This window comes from Pungitius pungitius, chromosome 15 (genome assembly GCF_949316345.1).
Source record: "Pungitius pungitius chromosome 15, fPunPun2.1, whole genome shotgun sequence".
NCBI lineage: Eukaryota > Metazoa > Chordata > Actinopteri > Perciformes > Gasterosteidae > Pungitius > Pungitius pungitius.
The window spans coordinates 474069-501326 of NC_084914.1; the positions used below are offsets into that span (position 1 = coordinate 474069).

At 47.8% G+C, this 27258-nt stretch overlaps 1 protein-coding gene across 1 annotated transcript; it reads right to left on the reverse strand.

Moving 5' to 3' along the window:
- Positions 1-3269: 3269 nt before the first annotated feature.
- Positions 3270-5218, reverse strand: LOC119209476 (frizzled-8-like). The gene has a single exon (XM_037458864.2). It carries the CDS (start codon positions 5077-5079, stop codon positions 3322-3324), a length of 1758 nt encoding a protein of 585 aa, XP_037314761.2. The 5' UTR covers positions 5080-5218; the 3' UTR covers positions 3270-3321.
- Between the last annotated feature and the right edge of the window lie 22040 nt (positions 5219-27258).

Consider the following 27258-nt stretch of genomic DNA (forward strand, 5'->3'; position numbering starts at 1 on the left):
TCTAAGCAGCCAATCACATGGCGGCAACTCAGTGCATTTAGGCATGTAGACATTGTCAAGACAATCTCCTGCAGTTCAAACCGAGCATCAGTATGGGGAAGAAAGGTGATTTGAGTGACTTTGAACGTGGCATGATTGTTGGTGCCAGAAGGGCTGGTCTGAGTATTTCAGAAACTGCTAATCTACTGGGATTTTCACGCACAACCATCTCTAGGGTTTACAGAGAATGGTCCGAAAAAGAAAAAACATCCAGTGAGCGGCAGTTCTGTGGGCGGAAATGCCTTGTTGATGCCAGAGGTCAGAGGAGAATGGCCAGACTGGTTCGAGCTGATAGAAGGGCAACAGTGACTCAAATAACCACCCGTTACAACCAAGGTGGGCATAAGAGCATCTCTGAACGCACAGTACGTCGAACTTTGAGGCAGATGGGCTACAGCAGCAGAAGACCACACCGGGTGCCACTCCTTTCAGCTAAGAACAGGAAACTGAGGCTACAATTTGCACAAGCTCATCGAAATTGGACAATAGAAGATTGGAAAAACGTTGCCTGGTCTGATGAGTCTCGATTTCTGCTGCGACATTCGGATGGTAGGGTCAGAATTTGGCGTCTACAACATGAAAGCATGGATCCATCCTGCCTTGTATCAACGGTTCAGGCTGGTGGTGGTGGTGTCATGGTGTGGGGAATATTTTCTTGGCACTCTTTGGGCCCCTTGGTACCAATTGAGCATCGTTGCAACGCCACAGCCTACCTGAGTATTGTTGCTGACCATGTCCATCCCTTTATGACCACAATGTACCCAACTTCTGATGGCTACTTTCAGCAGGATAAGGCGCCATGTCATAAAGCTGGAATCATCTCAGACTGGTTTCTTGAACATGACAATGAGTTCGCTGTACTCAAATGGCCTCCACAATCACCAGATCTCAATCCAATGGAGCATCTTTGGGATGTGGTGGAACGGGAGATTCGCATCATGGATGTGCAGCCGACAAATCTGCAGCAACTGTGTGATGCCATCATGTCAATATGGACCAAACTCCCTGAGGAATGCTTCCAGCACCTTGTTGAATCTATGCCACGAAGAATTGAGGCAGTTCTGAAGGCAAAAGGGGGTCCAACCCGTTACTAGCATGGGGTACCTAATAAAGTGGCCGGTGAGTGTATATATTATGTCAGTGTGATTGACAACCCTTCTTTGATTGATTGATTGAAGAGATGCTTGTCTATAGACCACATTATAAATCAGCCGCGACGGGGACAATGGCCGCTGTTGAAAGCCAGGCGCATCCCAGCCGCTCGGCGCCGCAGCATGTGACCCCCTCACGGCCGCTCGCACGTCTTAACGTGATTTATTCCAACCCAATCAGTCAGACGGATCATTAGATCAACAGACAAAGACGGCATTCAGGAACATTCCGGCCAGCGGAGGAGAGGACGGAGCCTCTGAATTCCACCAACGGGATCCGGCCTCGTCCCAGAAGGTCGACGCCTTGTTTGTGTTAGAGGGAGATGGAGCAGACGCGACCTCTCAACTCATTTCCTCCGCTGGGTTTTTTGTTGCCTTTGGGCTAGAGGGAACATGCCCCCCCCCCCCCCACACACACAGACACACACACTGGAAGAGGAAGCCAACTTGTCTCATGGGTAACAAGCGTTGGACGGAGCGAGAGAGGCTGCTGTCTCTTAATGTGAGTGATGTCATTATTTGGGCTCGGGGGGGTTTGGACAAGCAGAGCTCTGTGGGATGTAGCTGGTTGGTGGTTTACTTCATTATATTCTATTCCACAGCTATTACTTGCTATATACTATATACAACAGGTCCTTTAGTGTAAAAGTAAATAAATATAATAAACAATGCACTATATGTTGGACCGATTAAGCCGAGTTTTAAAAGTAATTCCAAAGATAAATCCAAATAATAATAAAGATGAAGGTTGAGGCCGAGTACTTTGAGACAACCTCTAGAAACAAACTTTCTGGACGTGTTTTCATCGTGATGGATGCGCTCTGCCGTCCTTTGACCACAAGGTGGCGCCCTAATGCAGCTTACGCCAACTCCGTCCACCTTCAGTGAGGGGGTGCAGGTTGTAACCCCCCCCCTGTCACACCGTGATCGTATGAACGACGGGGAGGTGTTCTGAGGCCCAAACGAACCAAGTGCCCCCCCCCCCCCTTCAACGTTCACAATAAACAAGCTTTAGAATTGAAATTTAAGAGCTTTCCTTTTCTTGAGAAAACTGTTAAAATGACTTCTTATTCTCATTTCTCCCCCCAGCTCGGATCCACCTGTTCAACCAGGAAAACACTTTAAAATGTGGTTAAACGTGACACATTAAGCCCGGATCAGGGCGGGGGGCATAAACCGAGGGGACCCCCTGCAGGGACCCCGTTGCCATGCCGACGTTCACCGCGGGTCTCTCGTGAAGCTGCCTCTCCGGGGGGGGGGGGGGGGGGCTGTCACATCCCCCGTGGTCCCCGAGGCAAAAGTAACACAATCCATCACACAACTTAACCACAAACGTTAAATCTCCATCAGCCTCCGAACCCACAACTAAGTGTCGGCGAGAAAGACCGGGACAACATTTCAATAAAAGTTGGTTTTATTCTCAAAATAAATGTTCTATCAATGTGGAAATTATACATATTTACAATCTCGTCATTTTAATTTACAAATGTACACCAATAATTATATAAATACACTTTACGCGCAAATGCGACCCGTAAGAAACAGTGTTAAGGCACCGATTAAACATGTACAACACGAGAAGGAGATCAGCCCCATTGTGACTCCTCTGAGTCTAAGACACTGCGGTTCTTCCCGGGAGGGGGGAGAGGAGCTGCTGCACCACACAACCTATCGATGGGGGGCATCTCGTCGGCTGCGAGCATTCAATTAAGCTCAGATAAGCCTCCGCATTCTTCCTGCAGAGGTACATTGTTCTGCTGCTGACGGCCTCATTATTTAAAGAGAAGCCATTAGGCGCTCATTAATGTGCTAATTACAACACGCTGATGGACAATCCCGACACAATTACCCCCCCCCCGCCCCCTCCCCTCCTCTATTCACACCCATGGACGGCATTTGGATAAGGCAAAGAGGGTCCAAACTTATCTCATAACTTTTAGCGAAGCGCAGATGAGCACATTTCTCTTCTTTGAGTCCATGAGAGGAGCGCACGTGACCAGAGCTGCGTCCAAACCGGCAGTTTTGCGTTCTGTGACTCATTTACCCCCCCCCCCCCCTTAAAAGAGCTGATATGCGCTGGTTTTAAGTCTCAAGTGTCAACTGACACAGCCCCCCTCCCTCCCTCCCTCGCTCAGACCCGGGACAGGGGCATCTGTTTGGGGCAGGACACCGAGCTGGCCGTCCCGGACCTCCAGGTCAGCCCCGTGCTGACGTCACTGTACATGGAGCCCGCGGAGGCTTTGCTCCCCCAGCAGCAGCGCGTGCAAAAAGTCCTCCACGAGTCGAGGGTCTTGCCGGACCAGATCCAGGCCCCCGACGTGATGCCCACCAGGAGGCACATGAAGTACTTGAGCATGAACACGGCGTAGTCCGGCCTCGACCCGCTCGGCTCCGTCATGCAGGTGCAGTTGTGCGTGATTTCCCACGCTTGTCTGTTATGCTGCTCGTAAAAGTAGCAGGCCACTATGACGGTGGCCGGGACGGTGTACAGGACCGTGAAAACCCCGATCCGGATCATGAGCCTCTCCAGCTTGTCAGTCTTGGTGCCCCCTTGCTTGATGACGCTCCTGATCCTGAACAGGGAGACGAACCCGGCCAGCAGAAACATGGTCCCGATGAACAGGTAGATGACCAGCGGGGCCAACACGAAACCCCGCAGGTTATCCAGATTCTGGTTCCCCACGTAGCAGATCCCGGCCACGGAGTCCCCGTCCACGGAGCTCAAAGCCAGAACCGCTATGGACTTCATGCTGGGGATGAGCCAGGCTGCCAGGTGGAAGTACTGCGCGTAACTGGCGATCGCCTCGTTCCCCCACTTCATGCCGGCGGCGAGGAACCAGGTGAGGGACAGGATCACCCACCAGATGGAGCTGGCCATGCCGAAGAAGTAGATGAGCAGGAAGACGATGGTGCAGAGCGCAGGACCCGTGGTCTCGTAGTGGATGTGCTCCGCGCCGTTCTCCCGGTTGCACGCCACCTCCTCGTGCCCCGCGATCAGCCTCACGATGTACCCGACGGACACGAACATGTAGCACGCGGAGAGGAAGATGATGGGCCGCTCCGGGTACTTGAACCGCTCCATGTCGATCAAAAAGGTCGCCACGGTGGCGAAGGTGGAGACGAAACACAGGACGGACCACAGACCGATCCAGAAGGCGGTGAAAGCCCTCTCCTCCTGGGTGAAGTACGGGTTACGGCACGGCACGGCGCAGTTCAGGATCTGACCCGTCTTGACGCGGTTGTGCAGCGGGTGCCCGTCGCCGGTCACCGGCACCATGGGCGCGCGGCAGAAGCATCCCTGCTCGCACGGGGACGCCGCCGGTTTGTGCTTCCCGGGTATGCCGCCGCCGCCGCCGCCGCCGTAGCCGCCCTTCTTCCTGGGGATGTACGGCTTCGCGGGCCGGTTGGTCGGCTTCGCCGGCGCGGGGGAAGCCGTGGTGGTCTGGCTGCGGTTGTAGTCCATGCACAGCGTGTCCTGGTTGCCTTGCTCGGGCAGCAGGTCGCACCTCATCCGGTCTGGCCACGGGAACCCGTACTGCCTCATGAGCGGAGCGCAGCCAGCCTTGGCTCGCTCGCACACGCTCCTGCACGGCGGCAGCGGCTTCTTGTAGTCCTCCAGGCAGATCGGCGTGTACATGCTGCACAGGAAGAAGCGCAGGTCCAGGGAGCACTTGATCTCGACCAGCGGCCAAAACTGGTGCACCTCCAGGCCGGCTTCGTCCTGCGTGTCGTGGTTGAACTGGTTGGGCATGTAGGTGTAGTTGTAGCCGATCCCCTTGCACAGAGGCACGGAGATCTCCTGGCACTGGAGCTCCTTGGCCGCCATGCAGACCGTGCCGTGCACGACCAGGGCCACCAGCGCGCACCATCCCGGGATGCTCCTCTCCATCGTGCTTAATCCAGGGAGGCTGCAGACGTCATGCCAGAGACAGCAGCTGATAGTTTGTGATGGTCCGCGACTTTCACACAGTCTAGTCTCCCCTCTCTCTCGCTCTCTCTCTCTCCCCCTTTGTGTGACTGCTGCACCGTGGCTGTCTGTGCATGGTCCTCCACTGGTGGGTGCGTTGGGTTTTATACAGCAGAGGCGAGGACACACCTCCGGCATGGGCGGGGAGGGGGGGGGGAACAAGTCAACCAAGCGCTTCGTATATTGTGTGTTTGTTTAAAATGTTCACCCTGGAGGAAGGTTTTAATCGGGTTGTCTCTGTTAACACACTCCTGTAAAAACAACAAGGAGAGGGGCAATTATCATACAATAGATGCATTAGGGAGACATGTGATTAACATACAGACAGCAGTAAGGAGTCTACCTCACTCATTATACATCATACAGATACAGGAAGTATCACAATAAAAAAATAAAATAAAAATAAAAGCACTCCTGGGGGCGTTTCATGATACTTGAGTTTATATTAAATATGTCTCTGCTCATATTGAGTGAGGCACTGACAATCACTATGTTCTTGTACCCAAACATGTTCATTTGTATCTGCAGAACATGTGTAGATACAGGCATTGATTACATTTCTTTATTGTGAGGCATTGTACAGACATATTATTTAGGCTTTATTCAGAGATACAGGTTCCTCATGTTTCCTTATTCCAGTTGATCTGATGTTTTTTACTCTTAAAAAGAACACCAAAGGAAGTCAGGACATTCAAATCATTCATAAGGTTATTGCACAAAGAAAAGCTGTGCAATAAAAACCCCTTTAAAGCATCATTGTTACGGTTTAGAGTCCAGAATCTTATTTCATTGTCTGTTTTATCGCGGTGAGGAAAACCTTTTGTTCAGCCACGTGGGGGCCAAACTTTTTTGTTTAACAGTAGACTTTTTTTAGTTTAGTTTCCTGTTGTGAGAAAATTAATGTTTTTACACCACACACAAATATTTAAATAAATGAAGACAGTTAAACAATCTAACTTTTTACATTACAGTAGTTCATTGGAGGACCCACCATTTTATTAACTGTTCAATAGTGTCCTGTGTTGTTATGTTACTTATAAAACTGTTAATAAGTGAAGGTAAAACAGGCAGTAATGGTCAGATGCAAATGTAAATTGTAAGAGATCAAGTGTTTACACGGTTCAATTCAGCAATATACCAGAGAATTAAAGAATAATTCTGGATAAAATCCGAGCACTCTGGTTCAAGACGATGGTTTGATCTGATTGAATTGGCCGCGCTGTGATGTCACTCATGACTTCCTGTCTCCTCTCAGTCGGACGCTGCGTGGACACGCGTCTCCCAGCTGGACGACAAAGAATGAGACGGGAAAAAAACACGTGTCCACACGTGTTACAGTAAGAGAACACGCAACGGGGACAGAGGGAGGACGTGTGTGTGTGTGTGTGGTAAGGGAGGTTAATGTGGTCTTGTTAGCTCACAGCAGGGGGGGGGGGGGCGTCTTTGTCTAAAGGGAGGGAGGGGCTGTTTGTCTAAACTCTGGGGCCGATGTTTCACTCGGAGCATGCTGGGCCGGCGATCACCAGGACACACCACTGGGCCCCCAAAAACACAACTGTGTGTGTGTGTGTGTGTGTGTGTGTTTGTGTGTGTGTGTTTGTGTATCCACACTTTCAGAGCTCAGCTTAAAGGAAAGAAGCCGGCGGGGGCCGACCCGGCTTTGTGATAGCACTAATTAAAGTCATTTGCACGTCTCATTGGATTCCTCCACTTTAAATGAGGTGGGACTGTTTGTCAGACGGGTTTTTAATGCGCAGGGTTGTTCCAATAAGACCCAATTAGCCCCAAACGCCAATATTTGCTAAAGGGGGCTTGTTGTAGCTCAGTTTGGGGTCCCAGGCGGGTGGAGGTGTTTCGTGAAAATATCATTTTGATCTGTTACTTAAAACGCTTCTGGATGAATTCAGCTTGAGAGTCTTTCTTCTAACTTCACGGTCTTCTCCTATTACACATTTCTCATAACAAGACAAAACAATCAAAAACTCGTATTTGTTTCCATTAACTAATGAACTCGCTTTGCCTCTGGATCATAAAATAAACACTGACATCCGGCTGTTTGGTCACCGTTTTTTATCCTCTTCAGCTCGGTCAACCGGGCTGGAAACACAACATTTTCACCCCAAGGTGCCACACGTGGACGTGTCACCTGTGATGAATCATCATCGTCCAGGGATTTGGAAAATAATGTCATTTATAACCAGTAGACGTTCTCTCCTCAAAGCCTCGGGACTCCGTTGACCGAGACTCAACTCAACAGTAAGCCCCCGTTACCTTCAATTAGTCCCCATAGCAACCACATAGCAACCACACCAAACAACACCTGACGCCAGCGTGCATGATTCTGCATGGGGGGGGGGGGGGCTACGGCGTTTAGTTGAAGTTTTTCTGTGACTGAGAGAGACTCCTCGGACGTTGCACTGCTCGTGCAGGGTCTTTTCGGGGGCCGATCCAGGGGCCTCCTGTCGGGCCAGCCGTCTATGTGGGCCCCCGGAGGTTGTGGAGGGAAACAGCTGCCTCCTCCTCCTCCTCCTCCTCCTCCTCCTCCTCCTCCGGCCGCGCATCGGTTACAGCGACCGCTGTCTGTCACACTGGAAGCCGTATTGATTAACAAGGCCGATAGAGCCGGCGGCCCCGGCCACCAACTGTCGCCTTCGCCCCCCGCCTTCTGTGTGCAGCGCCGATAGCAGGTTTAGGGTTACGCGCTTCCCCCCCCGCCCCCTGCATACCAAATTTGAAGGGCTGGAAATGGAATTACTGCATCTGTTTAGAAGTGGGTTTCTGCCCTCTCTGGGCCGCCCGCCCCGCCGCTCCTTTATCTCACCTCCGCGCTAGCCGCTCTCTGCTCCGCGCCGACTCTCCCAGGGCTCTCAGAGTTCACCACGCCAAAGGACAGGGCGAGGGAGGGGAGGAGGAGGAGGAGGAAGAGAAGGAGGTGGGGGGGAGGTTCTCACAGGGTTACTGAGGCGTGTTTGTCTTTGTGACCGCCTCATGGGAAGTTTGGCCTCGCCGTCTTCTCAAAGTTCACAAAGTTCACTCGCGTCGCGGCGCCAAACGTTAGCGCGTGCCGTTGCGGGGCACAAAGCGCCCCCAAAATGTGTCTCGCCTCTCCGGCCATCGAGAGCAGTTGGAGAGAAGGAACTGGTTGGTGTCCAGTGTGTCCTGATGTCACTGCTGTTGATGAATGCAGGAGAATGACACGCCGACGGGACGTTTGGGGGTCGTGATCTTTAGGTCTAAATTCATAAACTTTGCGTCATGACTTATTTGTTATTGGCAGAAACGTGGTATAAAACATGCAAAACTAAATAGAAACAAAGAGACATTTACTGGAATTTTAGCATTTTAGCACAAAACTAAACTAGTTTAGAAAACTACCAAACAGGCCGAGCAAAACAAAGCAAAAAGAAATATTCATGGAGATTGACAGATTGATGTAAATCGGAGGATCCTCTCTGGGGTGCAGCGTGGTGTGGGAGCAGCCTTGAATGTGATGCCCCCCCCTCCCCCCCGCTGGCACACACATACAGAACATGGTCTTCATCTTCCCAGCACCTCTGGGTTCTGGATTTGCTAATATTCAACCTGACCCAGTTTCATTAGAACCCACAACTCCTGCTGAGCATTGACGCTGGCAAGTAAACACGTGTTAAAATAAAGAGTGGCCTCGCTCCCCCCCCCTGGGTGACACCCCCTTGATTTGAAGCTTCATGTGTGTGCCGGAGACGGAGGGGCCTGAGTGTAATTAGATCTGACGCAAGACTCCGAGACGAGAAGCCCCCCCCCCCCCCCCGACTTCTGAAGATGTTTACTTTCTTTAAGTCTGGACAAAGTCTCTGAGATCTCCGAGGGAACGTCCCTGTCACCGAGTTCTCACCGGGGGGATAAATAATCAGCGTCTGAATGACTATATGAAGAAAAAAACCCACACGCATCCATATTTGGGAAAAGAACGGCAACGATGCTAAAGCGCGTAGACGGGGCAGAGGTCAAAAAATGTCTTTAGGTCGGATGATAACTCACATAACACAGAGTTTTTGATTTTTCACTTGTGGAAACAGAGAAAGTGAGCTTTACTCTGCAGAGTGTTGTCTCACGGAGTGGAAGCGTGAAATGGATCCGTGATGGATGGAGAATTCCTCCCTTCCACAGGTGAGATTCCTCCGCTGGTTTACTGCCTGTTGACTTAAAGAGCTAATCAGCCCGAGGAGGGATATGAGGCTTAAAGCAGTCACCCTCGACAGCGCGCACACACACACACACACACACACACACACACACACACACCCCCTGACAGTGTCCCTCTGTTGACACAGTGTGTGTATTGTATTGGCTCACCTTCCTTCCGCTCATTAACCAGAGCAAACAGTGACACAAAACCCTCCCATCCAATCAGTCTACACTGCTGGGCAGGATCATGACAGCCAACACACACACACACACACACACGCACACGCACACACACACGCTCTCCAAGCCGCTAGATAAGAGGTCCAAAATATAAAATAGGCTTATTTGTTACCCTCAAATTGAGTCCCACAAATCTTTGTTGAAGGGAGCGATCATCTCGCCGCTTTATTGTAACGAAGTAGAAGGAAGAAAAGTCGACACTGAAGTCCAGTGAAAAAGGCTGGAGATAAGAACAGAGGGATTTGAGACCTGACACTTTTGTTACTAAATGAGACTGAAGGACAAAGGGACCCAAGAAATACGTTCAAGGCCATTAGGGAGTCAAAGGGATACAAATATATGTGGTTCTGTATCACAAAACTCTCTAAAGTTTGCAGATAAAAGAAGGTTTGAAGGGAACCTGGTTCCCCTTAAGAACATTTCCCTTTATTCTTCTTTGCAGTGCAATAACAAATCGTAAATATCATCAAGCTGTTTCTGGAAATTTTAGATGACTAATATCTTTCAGGCCCATTGTGTCGAGGTGGAGGCAGAATGATCTTTAAAAATAGCATAAAGTACTGTATAAAAACATTATAAAGTGAAGGGATTATGAGTCCCTAAATAAACATCACGAGAGAGAAGCATTAAATGAAAAAACGTGACACACAAGCAGTTTGCATCCACTTCCCCCCTGATCCTAACACCTCATGTTACAGCCAGCCCCTCTAAATTGCCGCTTGTTCTGCTGGCGTGGTTAAGCGCTGAGGAGGCCGTGCTTCAGGAAACAGCGCCGCCGGCATGTTTGTGATTACGCTCTTTCTTCAGGGCCGATGACGTCCCCCCCCCACAAACACCCCCCCCTCCTGTGTCCTCGCACACAGCGGAGGATTCATTAAGAGCTGGGCGACAGCCGCTGGATTTCCTCTCGTTCACAAGGCGCTTTCCTTCAGAAGAACATGTTGAAGGCCTTCAGTGTTCCTTCAGTGTTTGGCCTTCAGGACTCTGAGCCGTGGCTCCCACACGGGTCACAACCGGGTCACAACCGGGTCACAACCGGGTCACACACGCGTGAAATAAAAAATGTTCCCGGACCCGATGGAGATAAAAGGTCATTTTTGTGAATTAAAGATGTTTACACGTACACCTCTCTGTTAAAATCACACCGGATGCCTTGAAAACATCCACCTTCCACAAATGGAGCCTCGAAGGATTTGGGAAGATCAACTTCCCTGAAGTGGCGAAGCCGTGAGTGTAAATGTTTGAAGCGGAGCTGAGTAGCCGAGCATCCCCTCCTTGTCCTCTCCTTCTCGGGGGGGGAATTGGGGATTTGGCGGTTTTCCCTCCTGGCCTTGGACCTTTTTTCTTCTACTTTTCTTCATGCCGCTGTAAAACCTGCCGGCGGCTCTTCACCGCTGTCCTTCTGCCTCAGAGCACTCGGAGCAGTGAAGCTGGAAAAGCCATTTGGAGAGGATATCAGATGATGTGTAATTTGGGCTTAAAATAACATGTGCGTCTAAAAGCTCTCCTTATTTCCTGGAGGGTTGAAGTGGCCTCGATTCACTCATTTGGTAAAAATCTCACTAACATACACATTCGTGAAGGCGGGTTAATAAACACACGCACACTCATGAAGACATCCCACACACAAATACACACATCTGCACAGAAGGTAAACAGTCTCTCTCTCTGCTAATATTTACCATGTTGGCCACTTAAGAAACAGTTTCTCCCTAATTTACTCACGCTGCACAGTGTGTGCAGACGCACCAATTCATGCAAATGTATGATAAACGACAATTTAAAGACCTCGATGCAGGATTCTTTTGTAGATCATGGTTCTGTGAAAAGGAGTGAGTGAAAATGCAAGTATTAAAGTATAAAAAAAAGAAATACAGTTGATATCAGGTACTTCTTTTAATTAGTGCTCATTTTTGGATGTCCAGCAACAAATATCAACTAACGCTTGTTAAATGAAAACAGTATTCAGTACTGAGCAGAAGCAGAAGTATTTTAAAGAAAGTAAAAAATACTTAAGTTTAGGTTTCAGTGAGTACAGAGTAAGTTAGGAGACGAATAAATACATTTTGGATTAAAACGGACGGAAGGAGCAGCACTCGTGATGTGATACCGGAAGTAACAATTCTTGAATTTAAGTGACCGGCTGCGTTAAAATAATAAAGTCGCCATTTAACCGCTTCGCAAAGGGGGCGGAGCCCGAGTCAAAAGATAAAAAAGGTGCATGTGAGGAGGGAGAAGACGAAGAGACGAAAGGGTTAAATTGTAATGTAAAAACAAGCCTAAAGAAGAAACTAATCAGTTTGATTTTTTAAAACTATAATAGAACTATAATTAAATGCTACCACATTGAATGTGAAACTTACCTCTCACTAATTGGGTTTAAAAATTCATTCTTTGAAGTGAAAAGCTGCTGAACTTTTGCATTTAAGGTTTTTGCAAACGAGGGACACAGCGAGCGTTGAAGATAAAGCATTCTCTTTTTTAACAATTCCAGCCAACTGAATTGCATTCCTGAAGTGCCCCCCCCCTGTACAAACTCCAGGTATGTCACTTAGTGATGATAAAGCACCAACCACGTAATTAACCTTATCTCCCCTCAAATAAGTCTGACAACAGGTGCGATTGGTGTGGCGCTTGACATGGATTGCAGCTGCGAGGGCCCTCGTTTGCGAGATAGTGCCATCAGAGGCTGGACAATTGGAGGGGGGCCGAGGGGGGGGGGGGGGGTGAATGATCAGGCCACAATAGAAATGTCAATATGTAACGGCTGACTAATGGCTTTCAGTCTGCAAATGAAGGCGGCGGCTCTGTCTGTTTGCAGCTCAACTCATTTTCAGGTCTGGCTTTAAAAATGAAAAATTTCCACAAATCGTTTGACTCAATTTCATCCAACGGTGTCATTTGGCCAGAAATAGTCGTTTTAATTTTGAATCCAGTCACCAGTGTGCAAAATATCTCAGTGCTTTAAACTAATTATAAGTCGACAATATATCGTTTTCTAATTTGGGAAAAAAATGTGGGTGATGAATTTAAGGAAGCCGGGCTGATTTTTAGCATCGTAGGAAATGAATTAAAGGAAATTACTGTGGTGAACGTTGAGTTTTGACCTGTGGCACACTGCCAACAGCTGCAGGTGGTTTGAGGGAAGCTCGATGTCTCGTCCTCCAAAAAACGTTCTGCCTTGGACTTTTTGAATTCGACCCCTGAACTCCGGAGGTCACCCGGCGTTGACCCCGGCAAGCCGCTCCTTTTTCCTTCCCGTCAGCCGGCCTCGGGGCGCTCACGGCACCGACTCTCCACATCTAGAGACACATCCCTAAACACACAAAGCCTTCGCAGCACGCGGTGCGCAAACATCTCGTCCCGACAAGCCACTAATCTCCGCAAAGCCGAAGGTAACTGTTAGGTTACCACGGTGGCCGCGTGTGTTGTGGCGTTACGGACTACAGGGCTTTACACGGCGTAGAAGCCACCTGAAGGGCCGACTGGCTGACACGTTCTCGTGTAGTAAGAGATCGAAGGAAACACAGATTTCTTTCAGTGACTTTGACTTTCTTTTCTAAAACAGGAGCTTGACCAGAGCCGTTTGTTTCGTGATGAGGTATCAGGGCTACTTTCTCTCAACCAAGAGCCCTTCTGGCTTCAGGTGTCAAGTCAAACTGACCAGACAACTGGGGAATGGATCTATTTTACTCTCAGAGCTTAGAGTGAAACCTCAGCCCAGAGCAGTTTGCACAAAGACTGGAAACAGGCCCAATGCCCAAATGCAACAACCCCCCTCCCATACACCTTTGAGGCGATATAATTACCACATTTTAACACAATCAGAAGCCCAGTATTGCACTTCATGGAGGACACAGCCGATGCCTACGGGCCGTCCACACTGTCGGGGGTAACCGTCAGATCGTAGGCTGGACTTTCTGGAGGCTTTGTAGTAATCCCACAGGCCAGCGTGGAGCTGGGAGCGCCGGCGTTGGGTTTCGCCGGCGGGTCTTTATATATTTTTTTTCTCGACCGGGCTCACCGAGGATGAGAGGAGATCCCGAGCGCTGCAGAGGCGCTCATGAAGGACGCACTTTGTTGCCAGCCCTGGGGAGAAAACTGAGCAGTCTGGCAACACAGGCGGAATTTCCTACTGCGATGTTATCTCGCTCGAGACATTTAGCTTCAGCCAAAGGAAGGAGAGGGGGGGGCAGGGAGAGGTGGGGAGGGGGGGGGGGGTGGAGATGCAGAAGAGGGGATACCTAAATGATATATGAGCTACGTATTCATGTGAGAACTCTTCCCCCTTTGTCCAGCCTCACACAACGGCTAACAGACGAGTCGGACCAGAGAGGGAACCGGGAGCACCGAGGCGTGGGGTGGGACGACCTTCGAACCGGTGTCCAAGGGCGACCAGGCGCTTTGTTCTCGTCGATCTTTGTACCGTGAGATGTCATTGAGCGGGTCCATCGGCTCCTGCTTTTCTTTTTGCGTCCAGCCTGAGCTGCCCGGGCCGAAGGCATGTTAGCTGCCAAAGGTGGTGTCAACGTAACACTGTTTATTAATAGATTAGCTTTGTATCCGACGTGTTCCACATCGGACCATGCGTCTGAAGGTCTAAGCCACAATAAACTCGCGTTTACGAGGCTACGTTGGCTTTCCGACAGTCTTGGTCTCCACAGAACTCCGCTTTATTAGAACAAACCATATTGTTGCTATGATGGATTTCTCTTTTAGGTGAAAAATGAACCTGGATCCAGACGTTCATGCAAAGCAGCTTTCAGGGGATCAACCCTGAAACATGTTGCATTGAGGATTTAAAAATAATAACAACAAAAAAACAGCTCATAAAAGAACTCGGGACACAGCGTAATAAACGTTCCACAAGGTGAAAACTTTATCGGTCTTATCTCTCTGCTGGCACATAATAAAGAGTGTGCTCGGACCGCAGGAGACACAGCGGTGAATGTTTTACTGATCGCTGATCTGCTCGCTGGGATTTAAAAGGTTTACAAAATGCTGGATAATGATTACCAAAAGAGCCACGTGCCCCCGGACGGGTCGTGACTGAGGCTTCGGGTCCGGAGGTCGTCTCCTTGGCGTCCACGTTGCCCTCGGAATCCAGTCTCCGACGGGGCGACCGCTTTCCTCCACCCTGGGAAAGACTTGGTTTCTTCTTCAGCGTTTTGTTCTCATAAGATTTTGAGATGGAGCGTCGGTGTTTGCCGTGCTCCTGCTGTGCTCCTGAGCCGCAGTGACAGTGACAGTGAGTGACGTATGACAGTCACATCCAGGCGTGTAGAGGCCTCCTGCATCCGGCTGCTTAAAGGACTTCACTCTCAGTCAAAGAAGGATTGATCCCCAACTTCTCCGGGACACCTTTTTTTTCTTGCTGCTGCTGTCAGATCAAAACTTTTGTGTCCCCATGAAGCTGAAGAAGAAGAATAACTGATGTGGTCTCATTTTTTTTCATCACAGGTTTTGCGTGCGTGGGTTTCGTAGTTCAACTCATCAGTTTACACAAAGTAAAAACCCTCATTACTACAATAACATGATTCCATTAGGCTGCACCGGGGCCTTAAGGGGCTGGGGCCCCCGTGGCCATCACCTACAAAATGACATTCAAGGACACCTAAACAATCAGATATTATGATGTTCTCTTTTGTTTTTTATTTTTAAAATGATAATGATGCATTTAAATAAAAAGTTTGAAATATTGTACTGGTGCAAACTTTGCCTTGGGTTTGATTTGATTTGTTTGGCCTCCACCTTAAGGCCTTCGGTTGTGTTGCCTTCTGTTCTGATTTGTTTTGTCTGTCAAACCACTTTGGAAGCATTTGTCAAGGTAATAAAGACATGATAATTCATTATTAGCATTATCATTACTACCAAGAGAAACAGAAAGACCAAAAACTGTTACAAAAGACATGCAAAAGTGCTGCAAAGAGAAACAATGAGTCTTAAAAAATGGGGAAACAAGAAAACTTACCAAAACTAAAAAGTGTCAAATGACTACAAAGACACTCCAGTTAACTTTAAAGAGACTCACCAACAACTACATAAATTATTCATGAATCCAACTTTGATTGAGATGTGTGGACTGTTATTCCAGCTGCAGATGTGAACTGAAGCCTGAGGGTTTAACATGAGAAGCTCACTCGGATATGTGGAGCCAACTCCTGCATCCTCACAACAATCCACTTTACACAAATCAACAATCATCTTTCTGACCATGTTCTTTATGCTTGAATGAAATGTTTCTGTCAGGAAAGGTTTCATTTACAAGGCAAATCACAAAGAGCATCATAAAACACAAGCAAAGTCCACAACACAGTAACACTGATGTAAGTAATTAACCATTAACCGCACAACTGATACGTGCACGTATAAACTCAAATCCCAAAGTCAAATCAAGGAAAAGCTACGCCCTCACATCAATGTGGATGAATAGGATTTTGTTTGCCTCCGTTGTGGCGGCGGCTCCTTGGTGCGAGTGTGGAGGGCTGAATGAGGGAAATCAAGGCAATGACAAAAGCACGAGGGAATATTCTCCTTTTTTTTGCAGGATTAATAAGGGAAGGTTGAAAAAGCATCCTCCTGGAAACACGCGGCGCTCCGTGACACATCGACGCTTGACATATGCCCTGTCAATCTCAGTCACAGTTGGACCTGATTAAGCTGATGAAACCAACAGACAGCCACTTGAAACTGACAGAGACGCGTTGCACTTTGTTCATGTCAGACTGTTGTTCCAGCAGCAACAGGCTGACAGCGGAATGAAGGAGGCTCCCAAAATAAACTCCTCTCAACAGGTCTTTGATTCACGCTCTTTAGAAAGAGGGGAGTTCACTCGTTTCCAGCGCAAATGAACTTAACATGGAGAATGGCGTTGCACCTCGTGGCGTCATCTTGACACCCGAGTGCCTCATCTGCATATTTGTGACATCTGTAGTGGAGTCGAAAATGTCTTTTTCAAAATAATATGATTCATTTCATTATTTAGGGAAACTGATTTCTAGTTGCGTATCATTCTCAAACCTAGTTCTGTGCTTAAAAAGACTTAATGTATACAATACAAACAAATATATATATATATTTTAATCTAAACATGTAAGTCAATTTAAAAATAGTTCATATTAAAATTATTAATTAATTAAAAGTTTGTCTTTTTTTAAAACAAATTTTATGGCGTCTATCGTGGCGGTGGACATTACAGTGGGTTAATATTGTTTTAAATTTTAAGTATTTGTGTCATTCATACCAAAGTAACGCGTTACTGTAATTCCACTACTTTTAGCGGTAACGAGCATGTAACAAATTATTTCATTACAATTTTAGTAACTAAATGAGTTTGTTACTCTCTTTTGTGAAATATTAACACTTGCAGACAAGGAGAATTTTTAAAAAAAAATTTGGGGTCTCACTTTTGGGTATAGAAAAATGTCTCTAGAGCGACCTCTAGAAATATTTCTATTCATATTCATATTCGAATTTATGTTTATATTCATATTATATTCATATTCATGAAGCAACTGTTGGAAAAACACTCTTAGACTCAGCTGGTAGCAAAAGACAGCCCTACAGATGTTGAAGAAGCAAATGCATGATAACAACGAGAGCTTGACTCTACACGGTCCGCATTGCCAACAAACAGAGCTTACCTCTACACGGTCCGCATTTCCAACAACAACCAGAGATTGACTCTACACGGTCCGCAGTGCCAACAAACAGTGCTTGACTCCACACGGTCCGCATTGCCAACAAACAGAGCTTGACTCTACAAGGTCCGCAGTGCAAACAAACAGAACTTGACTCCACACGGTCCGCATTGCCAACAAACAGAGCTTGACTCTACACGGTCCGCATTGCAAACAAACAGAACATGACTGCACACGGTCCGCATTGCCAAAGAACAGAGCTTGACTCTACACGGTCCGCATTGCAAACAAACAGAACTTGACTCCACACGGTCCGCATTGCAAACAAACAGAGCTTGACTCTACACGGTCCGCATTGCAAACAAACAGAACTTGACTCTACACGGTCCGCATTGCAAACAAACAGAGCTTGACTCTACACGGTCCGCATTGCAAACAAACAGAGCTTGACTCTACACGGTCCGCAGTGCAAACGATAAACCAAGCGGAAATAAATGAATTTGTTGCGAGGTATGTTGTAGATGACATGCATCCTCCCTGATGGTTTCAATAATGGTTTCATCTAAGTGTATCAATTTAAATCTCATGAAGCAACTGTTGGAAAAACACTCTTCGACTCAGCTGGTAGCAAAAGACAACCCTACAGATGTTGAAGAAGCAAATGCATGATAAAAACGAGAGCTTGACTCTACACGGTCCGCATTGCCAACAAACAGAGCTTGACTCTACACGGTCCGCATTGCAAACAAATAGAACTTGACTCTACACGGTCCGCATTGCAAACAAACAGAGCTTGACTCTACAAGGTCCGCAGTGCAAACAAACAGAACTTGACTCCACACGGTCCGCATTGCCAACAAACAGAGCTTGACTCTACACGGCATTGCAAACAAAGAGAGCTCGACTCTACACGGTCCGCATTGCAAACAAACAGAGCTTGACTCTACAAGGTCCGCAGTGCAAACAAACAGAACTTGACTCCACACGGTCCGCATTGCACACGGTCCGCATTGCAAACAGAGCTCGACTCTACACGGTCCGCATTGCAAACAAACAGAGCTTGACTCTACACAGTCCGCAGTGCAACCGATATTACGCGGAAATGAATGAATTTGTTGCGAGGTATGTTGTAGATGACATGCATCCTCCCCGATGGTTTCAATAATGGTTTCATCTAAGTGTATCAATTTAAATCTCATGAAGCAACTGTTGGAAAAACACTCTTCGACTCAGCTGATAGCAAAAGACAGCCCTACAGATGTTGAAGAAGCAAATGCATGATAACAACGAGAGCTTGACTCTACACGGTCCGCATTTCCAACAACAACCAGAGATTGACTCTACACGGTCCGCATTGCCAACAAACAGAGCTTGACTCTACACGGCATTGCAAACAAAGAGAGCTCGACTCTACACGGTCCGCATTGCAAACAAACAGAGCTTGACTCTACAAGGTCCGCAGTGCAAACAAACAGAACTTGACTCCACACGGTCCGCATTGCACACGGTCCGCATTGCAAACAGAGCTCGACTCTACACGGTCCGCATTGCAAACAAACAGAGCTTGACTCTACACAGTCCGCAGTGCAACCGATATTACGCGGAAATGAATGAATTTGTTGCGAGGTATGTTGTAGATGACATGCATCCTCCCCGATGGTTTCAATAATGGTTTCATCTAAGTGTATCAATTTAAATCTCATGAAGCAACTGTTGGAAAAACACTCTTCGACTCAGCTGATAGCAAAAGACAGCCCTACAGATGTTGAAGAAGCAAATGCATGATAACAACGAGAGCTTGACTCTACACGGTCCGCATTTCCAACAACAACCAGAGATTGACTCTACACGGTCCGCATTGCCAACAAACAGTGCTTGACTCCACACGGTCCGCATTGCCAACAAACAGAGCTTGACTCTACAAGGTCCGCATTGCCTACAAACAGAGCTTGACTCTACACGGTCCGCATTGCAAACAAATACAACTCGACTCTACACGGTCCGCATTGCAAACAAACAGAGCTCGACTCTACACGGTCTGCAGTGCAACCGATAAACCAAGTGGAAATAAAAGAATTTGTTGCGAGGTATGTTGTAGATGACATGCATCCTCCCTGATGGTTTCAATAATGGTTTCATCTAAGTGTATCAATTTAAATCTCATGAAGAAACTGTTGGAAAAACACTCTTCGACTCAGCTGATAGCAAAAGACAGCCCTACAGATGTTGAAGAAGCAAATGCATGATAACAACGAGAGCTTGACTCTACACGGTCCGCATTGCCAACAAACAGAGCTTGACTCTACACGGTCCGCATTGCAAACAAATAGAACTTGACTCTACACGGTCCGCATTGCAAACAAACAGAGCTTGACTCTACAAGGTCCGCAGTGCAAACAAACAGAACTTGACTCCACACGGTCCGCATTGCCAACAAACAGAGCTTGACTCTACACGGTCCGCAGTGCCAACAAACAGCTTGACTCTACACGGTCCGCATTGCAAACAAACAGAGCTTGACTCTACACTATGAGGGGCCGTTTAGGACTTAACTACTGAGACACTCTCATACACACTACTGAGACACTCTCACACACACTACTGAGACTCTCACACACACTACTGAGACACTCTCATACACACTATTGAGACACACTCATACACACTACTGAGACACTCTCACAGACACTATTGAGACACTCATGCCATCTCACTGGAGTGCGTGAGAGCATCTCACTATACAACGTGAGAGCATCTCAGTTACACCAGAAGGCGGAAGCAAAGAGCGCTGCTTTTGAACAGCGCAATGCGCCAATCATACGCCCTTCCTTCACATGCCTTGAAGTCCGGGCTCGCCCGTCCAAGTTCATAAATACTATCATATTCAAGGGACGGAATGTCATTTCGGGACGTTTTCAGGGGAGAAATTAGATGTTTAAGCAACATTTCTGCGTTCGGTTTGTTAACATTCAGCCATCGTAAAAAAATCCATTGAGGATGTCGGAGATGTGAGGTGTAGTTAACGGGACCATCTGATGCCTCCAGCACCGGGCGGTCAGCCTCATCTCACGCCGCAGACAGCAGCCTGTTCTCGGCCAGACTTCTGTGAAATTGACTACTTGTATTAGGGGGATGTTGGACCGTCCTGATTTGCAATGCCCTGACGCGTATTTATCCTCCTTTTTTGGAGTTGCGCTGGGAAAACTGTCGCCCCCCCTCTCTGGCCGTAACGTCCGCGCCACCCCCGCTAACCTGAAACGACTTTGACACCCCTGATTTAGAGCCTCACGAAATATTGTCCTTTTTTTATGGTGTTATGGATATGGTCACCCTACATTGTATCTACTTTTCCGGTGTAACTGAGATTCTCTCACACTGTATAGTGAGATGCTCTCATGTTGTATAGTGAAATGCCCTCACGTTGTATAGTGAAATGCTCTCACGCACACTAGTGTGATGGCATGAGTGTCTCAATAGTGTGTGTGAGAGTGTCTCAATAGTGTGTGAGAGTGTCTCAGTAGTTAAGTCCTTAACGGCCCCTCATAGGAAGATGGTCTTAAGAGCCACATATTTCACTGCGACCTTTTTGATGGGCTCGAACGGAGCACCGGAGACGAACCTTGATTGAGAGACCAGATCCTTTGAGGCGGGCCCCCTCAGAGGCCACACCCATAGTCTCCATAGCTCCAGGCGGGGGTGAACGATGGACCCCGACGCCTGCGAAAGCAAGTCCACCCTGTTCGGAATCTGCAAAGGAGAACCGACGAGGAGAGATATCAGGTCCGCAAACCATACTCGGGCCATCCACTGCCAACATCCAGGGCCTCAAACCGAGCATCGTAATCATGCGTGGCGGGTTCTTCCACCCAGGATGAAGCACCACTCACGCAGCCATCCAGCTCTGAGGAACTGGAGGTGGTTAGTGTTGAGGCGGCTGAGGGCACGTCACCTCATTACCCCGTGGCCCCGAGACTGGAGTCTGGGGGCCGGTACGGGCGGACACTGGAGTCTGGGGGCCGGTACGGGCGGAGACTGGAGTCTGGGGGCCGGTAAGTAAAGATGTACTTATTATGCTAAATGTTGAAATAAATATTAAATATTTACTGGAAAAAAGTATCATTTTGCATTAATATCGTAAAATGCAAATCATTCTATGTTGTAAAGAAATATGTAAACAGTTCTAAACACACTGCCTATACCAATGTCGATTTGCGTTTCTATTTAGAACGGTGCTTCATTTTACAGTTTGATTGTTTTGGGATTTTAAAATGAGCTCTCCTATATGTCGCGGTCGGAGGAGCTCCTCAGCAAACAAGTGTACCGCATCGCATCGGTCCTGTGCGGTAGGGACCGTCCTGTGCGGGGGAACCACATCCCCACATCAGAGGCAGCTATATACCCTTTAATTGCAAATGGTGTTGCTCGTACCGCGGTGAGCCTATGGGTACACATGCATCACTGAGATAACAACCCGACCACATCAGAGAGGAATCACGGAGCTCTACCCAAATGCTGAACCACTGCCCCTATTTGTAGTCGTCCAGAGTTGACTCAGTCATGGTGCAACCATAACATTTTTTTGTTTTTTAAAAACAGGCCAAAGCTGCCCCGTTGCATTGTGGGTAAATGCATGAAAACAACGAGAGCTTGACTCTACACGGTCCGCATTTCCAACAACAAACAGAGCTTGACTCTACAAGGTCCGCAGTGCAAACAAACAGAACTTGACTCCACACGGTCCGCATTGCGCACGGTCCGCATTGCAAACAGAGCTCGACGGTCCGCATTGCAAACAAACAGAGCTTGACTCTACACAGTCCGCAGTGCAACCGATATTACGCGGAAATGAATGAATTTGTTGCGAGGTATGTTGTAGATGACATGCATCCTCCCCGATGGTTTCAATAATGGTTTCATCTAAGTGTATCAATTTAAATCTCATGAAGCAACTGTTGGAAAAACACTCTTCGACTCAGCTGATAGCAAAAGACAGCCCTACAGATGTTGAAGAAGCAAATGCATGATAACAACGAGAGCTTGACTCTACACGGTCCGCATTTCCAACAACAACCAGAGATTGACTCTACACGGTCCGCATTGCCAACAAACAGTGCTTGACTCCACACGGTCCGCATTGCCAACAAACAGAGCTTGACTCTACAAGGTCCGCATTGCCTACAAACAGAGATTGACTCTACACGGTCCGCATTGCAAACAAATACAACTCGACTCTACACGGTCCGCATTGCAAACAAACAGAGCTCGACTCTACACGGTCTGCAGTGCAACCGATAAACCAAGTGGAAATAAAAGAATTTGTTGCGAGGTATGTTGTAGATGACATGCATCCTCCCTGATGGTTTCAATAATGGTTTCATCTAAGTGTATCAATTTAAATCTCATGAAGAAACTGTTGGAAAAACACTCTTCGACTCAGCTGATAGCAAAAGACAGCCCTACAGATGTTGAAGAAGCAAATGCATGATAACAACGAGAGCTTGACTCTACACGGTCCGCATTGCCAACAAACAGAGCTTGACTCTACACGGTCCGCATTGCAAACAAATAGAACTTGACTCTACACGGTCCGCATTGCAAACAAACAGAGCTTGACTCTACAAGGTCCGCAGTGCAAACAAACAGAACTTGACTCCACACGGTCCGCATTGCCAACAAACAGAGCTTGACTCTACACGGCATTGCAAACAAACAGAGCTCGACTCTACACGGTCCGCATTGCAAACAAACAGAGCTTGACTCTACACGGTCCCATTGCCAACAAACAGTGCTTGACTCCACACGGTCCGCATTGCAAACAAACAGAGCTTGACTCTACAAGGTCCGCAGTGCAAACAAACAGAGCTCGACTCTACACGGTCCGCATTGCAAACAAACAGAGCTTGACTCTACACAGTCCGCAGTGCAACCGATATTACGCGGAAATGAATGAATTTGTTGCGAGGTATGTTGTAGATGACATGCATCCTCCCGATGGTTTCAATAATGGTTTCATCTAAGTGTATCAATTTAAATCTCATGAAGCAACTGTTGGAAAAACACTCTTTGACTCAGCTGGTAGAGACAGACAGCCCTAGAGATGTTGAAGAAGCAAATGCATGATAACAACGAGAGCTTGACTCTACACGGTCCGCATTTCCAAGAACAACCAGAGATTGACTCTACACGGTCCGCAGTGCCAACAAACAGTGCTTGACTCCACACGGTCCGCATTGCCAACAAACAGAGCTTGACTCTACAAGGTCCGCATTGCCTACAAACAGAGCTTGACTCTACACGGTCCGCATTGCAAACAAATACAACTCGACTCTACACGGTCCGCATTGCAAACAAACAGAGCTCGACTCTACACGGTCTGCATTGCAACCGATAAACCAAGTGGAAATAAAAGAATTTGTTGCGAGGTATGTTGTAGATGACATGCATCCTCCCTGATGGTTTCAATAATGGTTTCATCTAAGTGTATCAATTTAAATCTCATGAAGCAACTGTTGGAAAAACACTCTTCGACTCAGCTGGTAGCAAAAGACAGCCCTACAGATGTTGAAGAAGCAAATGCATGATAACAACGAGAGCTTGACTCTACACGGTCCGCATTGCCAACAAACAGAGCTTGACTCTACACGGTCCGCATTGCAAACAAATAGAACTTGACTCTACACGGTCCGCATTGCAAACAAACAGAGCTTGACTCTACAAGGTCCGCAGTGCAAACAAACAGAACTTGACTCCACACGGTCCGCATTGCCAACAAACAGAGCTTGACTCTACACGGTCCGCAGTGCCAACAAACAGCTTGACTCTACACGGTCCGCATTGCAAACAAACAGAGCTTGACTCTACACTATGAGGGGCCGTTTAGGACTTAACTACTGAGACACTCTCATACACACTACTGAGACACTCTCACACACACTACTGAGACTCTCACACACACTACTGAGACACTCTCATACACACTATTGAGACACACTCATACACACTACTGAGACACTCTCACAGACACTATTGAGACACTCATGCCATCTCACTGGAGTGCGTGAGAGCATCTCACTATACAACGTGAGAGCATCTCAGTTACACCAGAAGGCGGAAGCAAAGAGCGCTGCTTTTGAACAGCGCAATGCGCCAATCATACGCCCTTCCTTCACATGCCTTGAAGTCCGGGCTCGCCCGTCCAAGTTCATAAATACTATCATATTCAAGGGACGGAATGTCATTTCGGGACGTTTTCAGGGGAGAAATTAGATGTTTAAGCAACATTTCTGCGTTCGGTTTGTTAACATTCAGCCATCGTAAAAAAATCCATTGAGGATGTCGGAGATGTGAGGTGTAGTTAACGGGACCATCTGATGCCTCCAGCACCGGGCGGTCAGCCTCATCTCACGCCGCAGACAGCAGCCTGTTCTCGGCCAGACTTCTGTGAAATTGACTACTTGTATTAGGGGGATGTTGGACCGTCCTGATTTGCAATGCCCTGACGCGTATTTATCCTCCTTTTTTGGAGTTGCGCTGGGAAAACTGTCGCCCCCCCTCTCTGGCCGTAACGTCCGCGCCACCCCCGCTAACCTGAAACGACTTTGACACCCCTGATTTAGAGCCTCACGAAATATTGTCCTTTTTTATGGTGTTATGGATATGGTCACCCTACATTGTATCTACTTTTCCGGTGTAACTGAGATTCTCTCACACTGTATAGTGAGATGCTCTCATGTTGTATAGTGAAATGCCCTCACGTTGTATAGTGAAATGCTCTCACGCACACTAGTGTGATGGCATGAGTGTCTCAATAGTGTGTGTGAGAGTGTCTCAATAGTGTGTGAGAGTGTCTCAGTAGTTAAGTCCTTAACGGCCCCTCATAGGAAGATGGTCTTAAGAGCCACATATTTCACTGCGACCTCTTTGATGGGCTCGAACGGAGCACCGGAGACGAACCTTGATTGAGAGACCAGATCCTTTGAGGCGGGCCCCCTCAGAGGCCACACCCATAGTCTCCATAGCTCCAGGCGGGGGTGAACGATGGACCCCGACGCCTGCGAAAGCAAGTCCACCCTGTTCGGAATCTGCAAAGGAGAACCGACGAGGAGAGATATCAGGTCCGCAAACCATACTCGGGCCATCCACTGCCAACATCCAGGGCCTCAAACCGAGCATCGTAATCATGCGTGGCGGGTTCTTCCACCCAGGATGAAGCACCACTCACGCAGCCATCCAGCTCTGAGGAACTGGAGGTGGTTAGTGTTGAGGCGGCTGAGGGCACGTCACCTCATTACCCCGTGGCCCCGAGACTGGAGTCTGGGGGCCGGTACGGGCGGACACTGGAGTCTGGGGGCCGGTACGGGCGGAGACTGGAGTCTGGGGGCCGGTAAGTAAAGATGTACTTATTATGCTAAATGTTGAAATAAATATTAAATATTTACTGGAAAAAAGTATCATTTTGCATTAATATCGTAAAATGCAAATCATTCTATGTTGTAAAGAAATATGTAAACAGTTCTAAACACACTGCCCATACCAATGTCGATTTGCGTTTCTATTTAGAACGGTGCTTCATTTTACAGTTTGATTGTTTTGGGATTTTAAAATGAGCTCTCCTATATGTCGCGGTCGGAGGAGCTCCTCAGCAAACAAGTGTACCGCATCGCATCGGTCCTGTGCGGTAGGGACCGTCCTGTGCGGGGGAACCACATCCCCACATCAGAGGCAGCTATATACCCTTTAATTGCAAATGGTGTTGCTCGTACCGCGGTGAGCCTATGGGTACACATGCATCACTGAGATAACAACCCGACCACATCAGAGAGGAATCACGGAGCTCTACGCAAATGCTGAACCACTGCCCCTATTTGTAGTCGTCCAGAGTTGACTCAGTCATGGTGCAACCATAACATTTTTTTGTTTTTTAAAAACAGGCCAAAGCTGCCCCGTTGCATTGTGGGTAAATGCATGAAAACAACGAGAGCTTGACTCTACACGGTCCGCATTTCCAACAACAAACAGAGCTTGACTCTACAAGGTCCGCAGTGCAAACAAACAGAACTTGACTCCACACGGTCCGCATTGCGCACGGTCCGCATTGCAAACAGAGCTCGACTCTACACGGTCCGCATTGCAAACAAACAGAGCTTGACTCTACACAGTCCGCAGTGCAACCGATATTACGCGGAAATGAATGAATTTGTTGCGAGGTATGTTGTAGATGACATGCATCCTCCCCGATGGTTTCAATAATGGTTTCATCTAAGTGTATCAATTTAAATCTCATGAAGCAACTGTTGGAAAAACACTCTTCGACTCAGCTGATAGCAAAAGACAGCCCTACAGATGTTGAAGAAGCAAATGCATGATAACAACGAGAGCTTGACTCTACACGGTCCGCATTTCCAACAACAACCAGAGATTGACTCTACACGGTCCGCATTGCCAACAAACAGTGCTTGACTCCACACGGTCCGCATTGCCAACAAACAGAGCTTGACTCTACAAGGTCCGCATTGCCTACAAACAGAGCTTGACTCTACACGGTCCGCATTGCAAACAGAGCTTGACTCTACACGGTCCGCATTGCAAACAAACAGAGCTCGACTCTACACGGTCTGCAGTGCAACCGATAAACCAAGTGGAAATAAAAGAATTTGTTGCGAGGTATGTTGTAGATGACATGCATCCTCCCTGATGGTTTCAATAATGGTTTCATCTAAGTGTATCAATTTAAATCTCATGAAGCAACTGTTGGAAAAACACTCTTCGACTCAGCTGGTAGCAAAAGACAGCCCTACAGATGTTGAAGAAGCAAATGCATGATAACAACGAGAGCTTGACTCTACACGGTCCGCATTGCCAACAAACAGAGCTTGACTCTACACGGTCCGCATTGCAAACAAATAGAACTTGACTCTACACGGTCCGCATTGCAAACAAACAGAGCTTGACTCTACAAGGTCCGCAGTGCAAACAAACAGAACTTGACTCCACACGGTCCGCATTGCACACGGTCCGCATTGCAAACAGAGCTCGACTCTACACGGTCCGCATT